The sequence below is a fragment of the Theobroma cacao genome, chromosome 5, assembly GCF_053813885.1.
Source record: "Theobroma cacao isolate CCN51 chromosome 5, ASM5381388v1, whole genome shotgun sequence".
NCBI classification, from domain to species: domain Eukaryota; kingdom Viridiplantae; phylum Streptophyta; class Magnoliopsida; order Malvales; family Malvaceae; genus Theobroma; species Theobroma cacao.
In genome coordinates, this window is record NC_142643.1 from 33841450 (window position 1) to 33849318 (window position 7869).

The 7869-nt window shown below is 35.8% G+C and overlaps 1 protein-coding gene across 2 annotated transcripts; it reads right to left on the reverse strand.

Annotated features, from left to right (window-relative positions):
* Window positions 1–107: 107 nt before the first annotated feature.
* Window positions 108–7289, reverse strand: LOC18598910 (uncharacterized). Of its 2 annotated transcripts, XM_018121948.2 has the most exons (10): window positions 7066–7289; window positions 6222–6278; window positions 6065–6127; window positions 5618–5952; window positions 4836–5042; window positions 2856–3077; window positions 1999–2205; window positions 1614–1832; window positions 373–1439; window positions 108–249 (listed from the first exon to the last, which is right to left on the reverse strand). In XM_018121948.2, the coding sequence occupies exons 2-9, from the start codon at window positions 6256–6258 to the stop codon at window positions 399–401; spliced, it is 2331 nt and encodes a 776-aa protein (XP_017977437.2). In that variant the 5' UTR covers window positions 6259–6278; window positions 7066–7289; the 3' UTR covers window positions 108–249; window positions 373–398. The 2 variants fall into 2 exon arrangements, with proteins under 2 accessions (XP_017977437.2, XP_017977436.2); XM_018121947.2 differs by having other exon boundaries at window positions 108–1439.
* Window positions 7290–7869: the final 580 nt, after the last annotated feature.

Below are 7869 nucleotides of genomic sequence, written 5' to 3' on the forward strand. Positions count from 1 at the left end.
CTGATAGATTTGCGTTTACAACCCTACAGTAAATATCATGTTTTGACTTGATACTTTTGTGTGTGTGTGTGTGCGGTCACTACGGTGCACAACATCCATCTCCCAAATAGGTGAAAAGAAGAAAGTGTCATTTGACGAGCCATTGAACCAGGTCCTCTAAGTAAGAATACTACATCTTCTTCTTTTCTGGGATTCTATGTACTTCAAAAAACATGTGGTTCCAATGAAGACTGCACCATGAGATTTTACCTTGGGATTCATACAATGATGCAGAACAATGGAGCAATTCAAACTATATAAGACAACCAGGCATCCCAAAAGAAAAAATTCTTTATAACATGTACAAGAAAACAAAACAACTGGGAAACCAACCTGTACAGAAGCCATCCACATATTCATTAGCAACTGAATCGATTTTCCAATTGCTTGACCAGATCTTCTTTCCGAAGTCCAGAGTATTTTGTTAGTTTCTGTGCTTTTGCAATTGCCCTCAGGTCACACAACTTCATTTTCATCAAGTTACTTGTATCAAAAGGCTGGGGTGTCACACCCTTTATACAGGAACCATCAACAGAAGCCTCCGATATAGAAATATCTGTCTTAGCTGTACTCCCATTTAGATTCCCATGCAACTTTGAGATGTTCATTTGAACAGATGAACCTCTGATCTCCACAAATATTGGTACACTGGAAAACTTTTTACATTTCTTTTGTGGCAGTGACATTGTATTCTGGCTAGCATTGAGCCTCATGCTCTGGTCTTCAACTTCATATTGGCTATGCTGAACTGTTTTCTTAGTGATTTTACCACTCAAAGAATAATTTAAAGTATGGTTGTTAGCATATTTCCATGGTCTCTTGCCCTTTGAAATAGGAGATGAGTTTGAAACATTTTCCTTGGAATTTAAACTAGGCTCTTCAACACTGGCTGAAATCGACTCAGTTGTCTTTACTATCTTTAGCTTTCCTCTTTGTGACCTCATGTATAAGTTCATAACAAGTTTGTCATCTCTAGCAGCAATTTCAGCCATCCGAACTTCCTCCAGTTGTGGATTTCCCTCCATCTGTAGAATGGTTTTATCCTTTCCCCTCTCATCCTGCAGCTCTAAAAGTGAAGTTAAGGCAAAGTGTTCATTGTCACTCAGTGGAGATTCTTTACGCTTTACAACTTGTAAAGAGTCTTTTCTCTTCCCTTCTCCCTTAAAGAATGAATTTGAAGGCTCTTTCTGCTCAGTTGAAGCAAACTTTAACTCTTTGATGCCTCGTTTACGTGCAGATTTCACAGCAAAGCCACAAAGTTTTTGCTCCATATCACAGTTTAGACTTTCTGCCTGTCCGACAGCACCTAACCTGGAATCAGAATTATTTCCCTTCCCGTTGAGGCCAGTGGCATGTCTCAAAGTATCAGGACTAATAGTTTTAACCACAGCATTTGCAGGCTGCTTGCAGAAAATGACATTATAAGCTAATTAAATAGGCAAGTTTAAGTTAGATTTGAACAAATGACTCACAGTAGCAATTGAAATACACTTATGGAAACAAATGCTAGCTATAGCCATAGGTATATTTTCCTAAAATTGACAATTACATGTGAGAGAAAGAGCTTATTGTACCTTATCTGCTTTCAGAATATTTCCTTTATGTTCAAAATTCAAACATGAATTTGTAATTTTACTTTTTCCGATAGTAGTTGTATAATGTTCTTGCACTTCACATCCATTAACTTTCAGGTCATGCTTGCACAGCATTTTCATCTCATTGGAGTGGCCTGTTGTCTGTTTACAAGCAACTGAGTCGAAATCTTTGGCAATAATATTTGCAGGCTGCTCATCCTAAAAGGAGGAACCGATAAGAATAAGTTACCACAGACTGCAACAGCCCCCTCAAGTGAGAGCAGTCATAACAGTATCAACCTCAAAGCATGTTAAGTATAGCCATGAAGCTATCTAATGATGCAACACATTTTGGTGCTGACATGAATTAGATGGCTGGTCATACCTTCACTTTCCTGCTAAGATCTGCTCTCTTCCCCCTTGGATTTGATGATGAATCTAGGATTAAAATATCTGATGCAGATATAGAAGTGTGTACTGTTGCTTCCTCACTCTCGATTTTCAATCTAGAAGCACTCTTCTTGTTCAGGTGGTCAGCTGAACGTTTTGAAGCATCCAGGCCTGAATTATTCACAACCTGTGCAGCAGGCTCCTGTTGAAAAGAAGCATACTCAATTTCATTGACTTTCAATACCAGAAAGTACAGTGCTGTACAAGATATGATTATATAAATAAGTGACAGAGCAAGCGCATATTGATGTGATAATCTGGGTAAAGTTAAGGGTAGGAAGCTGCAAAAGACCATTTTCTTACAAATTTGCGGTAAAAACCTAGAAAACAACATAAACCACAATTGATTCAATTTTTTCTCCCTGAGTATCATCATTGCAAACTCATTCTGTATGATTATATTATGTAAGAGTTGAACTTAGAAGGTTACCTTATCATTTTGTGTAGACATCCACAAACAGAATGTTCAAATAACTTTCCCTTATTGAATTGGACTGATTACAAGAGAACTAATATTCACAAAAAGCACCCTTTATATCAAGCAGAAGGTTAAATAAAAACATGAAAAGAATAGAAAGATACTTTTGAAAGGTTCAAGTGCATTAACGTTTTTCATTTTAATCATTTGGTATGCCACAATTAAAAAATGACTTGAGGTTGCAGGATAGCGTGTCTACCAACACTGTCAATCAAACCTATTCAAAAAAATTTCCTCAAGTTTTTCACCTTCCAATCAGAACTTACTAAATGATTTTAAATTGGATTAGCCCAAAAAGTGAGCAAGAGCACTACCTTAACCTTAGCCCTGTCTGGTTCATGCATTCTCTTCTGTGCAGACTTAGAAGATGAATTTTGGATCACATTTTTGTCTTTAAGAGTAAGACCACAATCTTTGATTCCTTGCTTCTTGGTAGTTTCTAAATCAAGGTTGGTTACAACTTTCTTCTCATCAAATTGATCAGCCACAGGTGCCAGGGAATGTGGTATCACATTTTTGACATTGGTAGTTGCTAGCTGTGAATGATACATAAGGACATCAAGAGGAGGCAGTAAGGCAGTCAATATTTTTACCAAGGTGCAGCTAGTACCAACCAAATAAATTCAAGCAGCAGCTGCCAAAACATAACTTATAGGGTAACTCAGCACCCATGTTAGTCTGCAAGAATGCTTCTTCTCCTCCTTTTTCTATATTATATACTATTCTTTACCATTTAAGTGCACTTTTCATATGTAAATGGCCAATGGTTGTGAACCATCACATTGTACCCAACACTCAGCTGAGAAGAGAGCAGCATCAGGATACAGCTCCATCCAAAAATTACACACGCGCTTGGTTATGGTCAAAAACAATGAGCCAATACATTATTTAAAAAATTTAGCTAAGAAGAGACAATAGCATAAAGATAGAAATGCATGCATGATTACAAACATGCTTGGTTGAATATAATCTTGCAACTTTCACAACAAAAATGGAGATCTTTCCTGAACTAAAATGACTATACTGTTTAGAACATGTGGATCAGTTTCTCTGCCTCCATAGATGCCAAGAACGAATTATATTCGTATATCCTTTTGTCTTTAAACAAATAAAATATAGGCACATATGATTTCTCTTTTCAGCTTTCTAGACTCTAGAGTCCCTATTCTTTTAGTTTCTACACTCTAGAGTCCCCATTCTTTTAGTACCTAACACCAAAAGGACAGTCAAGCTAAAAATTAGAGGTATGCAATCGGTTAACTCAGTTAATTCAGTTAAAAATTCTCTTAATCCATTTTAACTGAAATTGGTGAAAAGATTAACCAAACAGACTGAAATTTTATTTTAACCGAATTAGTTAAATTAAATTGGTTATTAACTTAACTTTTTAACTGAATTAACCAAAAAAATTCAGATAATTTAATTGATTCAGTTTAAACCAAATTTGCTCACCCCTACTCAAGCATAGTGAGTACTCTAAATTAATTTTAGCACTGGAATAAAGTCAAGATAGCACAAATTTCCGTTGTTTTAACCATTTTCTCAACTAAATACATTTCTACAAGTGAAGCTCAACAAAACAAGTATATGCAGTATGTGTCAACCTACGAATGTTGTGTCCTCTAAAGGCCTTCTCTATCAATATACTAACAAAACTTTAACAGTAGTATCAAAGCAAAGACACACCATGTTGTTTAATGATTCTAAGTTTCCAAGTATAATAAGGTTGGATACACTTTGACTATTCCAGCAACAATTTACAAGCACGAAATTTATGATGCATCAACAACAGTATGAGTAACTAGAGTCAAACATGCAGTTGCACGCATGATATCCTCTATCATGAAAGCTACCAGTGTTTGCAGACCAACAATATCATCCATCAAAATCTAATGTAAAGCCAGCAACATGCTATTACAAACTAACAATAGACTATAAAATTAAATAATGAGTACTAAACCTTGTGTCTCTTAAGAGTTTGCATGAAGAATTCAAGCAAAAAAATACAAAATTGATCTATGGAAAATCCTACATCTACAGCCCAATTAGAGAAATGTAGAACATTTAAAGCGGCCCAAAGCAGAATGCAAAGTAGGGGAAACATGGCAAGTTATCTTATTAATATAATATTACATTTAATACAGTCCTCAGTGACTGTATTGCAGTAATGGCCAACAATTTCACTAGTGATGATAAATAGACAACCCAAAAGTTAAAATTCCATATGTAAATGGATGAGTAAATTGATCATGTTATGTTAAAGCATGTGAGGGCAAAGCCACATGTATCTTAACTGTTTCCGAACAATTTGCTTTCTTCTTTTCAATCTCTGTATATGATTTTGAGGAAGTACAGTTTTTGCTGGAAGTAACAATGGGACCATTAAATTCCTCCTTTGCAATAAAATGTGAATCTGAGGTTCTCAATTTTTGGTTCTTATGCAGGTCAGCTGACTGCTCCGGAGAACCACAACTTGAATCTAAGACAACAACATCCTGACGCTGCTCATTATGGAAAGGAGAATTGTGTTATAGTTCATGAAATAATGCGTATATGAAGCAGATATAGAGGGAAAAATTAAATGAGTAAATGATAGAAAACCACAGGGAGTAAAAACTGCTGACAACAAAGAGGAGTCGTCCATGCTTATCAAATTCCGCAACTGTGCAAAAGCACTCCAAATAAATAAAACACTAAACAATATTCCACCCATCTTTCAGTCTATTAAAGGCTTTCCATTCTCTTTCCTTCCAAGGTGATCAAGGGTAGCAGAAAAATTCAACATGACTACAACCCTGCAACATCTAGTCAGTGCTAAACAAACAATCAGAACAATATGAAACAACAATGGTATCAGCAATTGAATCAAGCATCCAGTCAAAATAACTAAAAATGCAGATGCAATAAGCCATACAATGGTTTAAAATATCAGTTGAAATTTCAGAGTTAGAAGAGATAACTTGTAAAACTCAACATTAGATCACAATCCAATGGTATCATCCTTTTTAAGTTCAGAGTTGAATCATGTTTATGGCAAGTTAAAGAAAAAATGATGAAAAACATTGAGGACTCAAACCTGTTCATCTTTCCCATGGCAAAAACTTTTGAGTAAAGCCTTAACTATTTCATTCAATTTCTCAACAGGTTCTGTATGCATCAGTAAGTAAAACTCAATGTCATTCTCATCCTTGTTCCTCAATTTCCTTATTGAGATGTCCAGGCAATCGATCTTTGCTCTCAAAGTATTGCAGCATATGTCAGACCATTCTTCATGTTCAGCCCAGGCTAGTTCACTTTGTAGCAATACTAAATCTTTTTCAAGTTCATCGATTTCAGTATCTGCTTTTGTAATCAATATCCTCAGTACTTGAACACAAGATTTCTCGTTCAAAGCATTTTCCTCAACCATGTCTACAGATGTAAAAAGAAAACAAAGAAAACTGTATAATCATTGGTAGTAACAGAAGCCAAGAAACAAATTTTACCAATCAGAATCACAACAAAAATAGGAGCATTATTATACCAAAGCCATAGCCAAAGTAAAAGTCACACTGCCATCCTGGTTGTATGCAACACCTGCTTTCTTCTGCAGATTATGCGCATTCAGTCAAATCACACTCAAAAACAGTGACCAAATTAATAATGCTTCATAAGTTCTAATTTGAGAAACAACAAAGTACCTTCATGGAATGACGGGCCCCAGAGGCTGCAAGCCATGAATTTCGGATTTTTGTATCCTGAAAAGAAAACAACGCCCACATTATGATTTCTGCAGAACATAAGAAACCACAATAATGATTCATTACACAAGGAAAAACGAAAATGTTATCAATTGCTTCTATTTCTAATTGAAATGTTGATAATTCATATTCAAGTATCCTTGTGTTCCTTTACTGTATTTCTTTACTGACTTAAGGGGTAAAGGAACCTTTACCAAGGTCCTTAAATTTCCACAAATGAAATCAAGAATTCATTTTCTGGTAACATACCAGAAAATCTATCAGGCGGAAAAAAGGAAAATGAAAAAACCAACGCCAAGGAAAAATGATTAACAAAGTACTATTAAGAACGTTAAAGAAACATATACAAAATTATGTTTGACAACAATAATTTCTAAACTAATTCATACCCAAAAAGAATTATGAACTAATAATATAAATATATATAGATAATTTTTATTCTCACCAACGCAATATTTTTAACTAATAGTAACACTAGAATCCAAAAACAAAAGAGGGAAAAACAAAAGAAATGCTTATCTCTAGTTAAATAAAAAAATGTGTAGTTTTAATTAACTTAACTAGCTTGTAATCACCTTCGTTTAAACTGTGTCCACTCACATTGATAAATTAACGAGTACAATTCATTAATATTTAAAACAACTTTTTTTTGTTTCCACTTCGAAGAGAAATTTAAGGCTCAAACAACTAACTAGAAAAGTAAATGCTATATTAAACAAGGAATCAGTTCCAAACAAAAGTAAAGAAGAAAACGCGAGAAAAATAGAAATGCGCCAAACAGTACCTTAAAATTGCAACGACGAATCAAAATGAGGAGGGGAAGAAACTACTCAGCTTCCCCGATTGATCCCTACAATGCATAATCCGACATTTTCTAGGGTTTCAAGATCTCAAAATTCAAGAGAGAGCAACTGAAGCTTTAGTGTGAGAGAAATTGAGTGAGCTTTGCTCTTACTGAGAGTAAGCAAAGTTTTGCGTGTGCGTGTTATCGAGGGAGAAAAGGCTGAGACTGAAAGCGACAAACGTTTCTTTAGAGGAAGAAACACTGACACCTGGAGGGGGACTAATCCGGAAATAAAGTTTTCTACAAGGGTAAGATTGAAATTTTAAGGACAGGTGTCAAGGAAAGGGCAGTTGTGTCAGATCACACGTGGGACGAGTAGGAGGTTATGGGCCCGCCGAAGAGATTCCCCATTTGTTTCTATCGACCCTTTTCTGTACAATTGACTGCCCGTGGACCGTCGATTCCTTGACTTTCAAAAAAGCACATCGGACGGTAAAGAAACGCCCCAACTTAATGGGGTCCACACGCTGCAAGTTTAATTATATTCAGATACTGCCATTCCAATTTGTAACCGCCCCTTTGCTGTTTAATCTTAGTTGTGGGACCGTATTTCCTATATGAGTCTTACTTTCTGACGGGCATGTGTTCATATCATTTCTGCACCCGTCTACAGAGTAACGATTCTCCATTAAAGAAGTGATAAAATGGTAAATAGGCTAGAAAAGACGTGCATTTTGCAGTGTACGAAACGTTGGTGCCTGCCTCATTTGGAATTTTTGACAGCGGGATACCTGTCCGTACTGC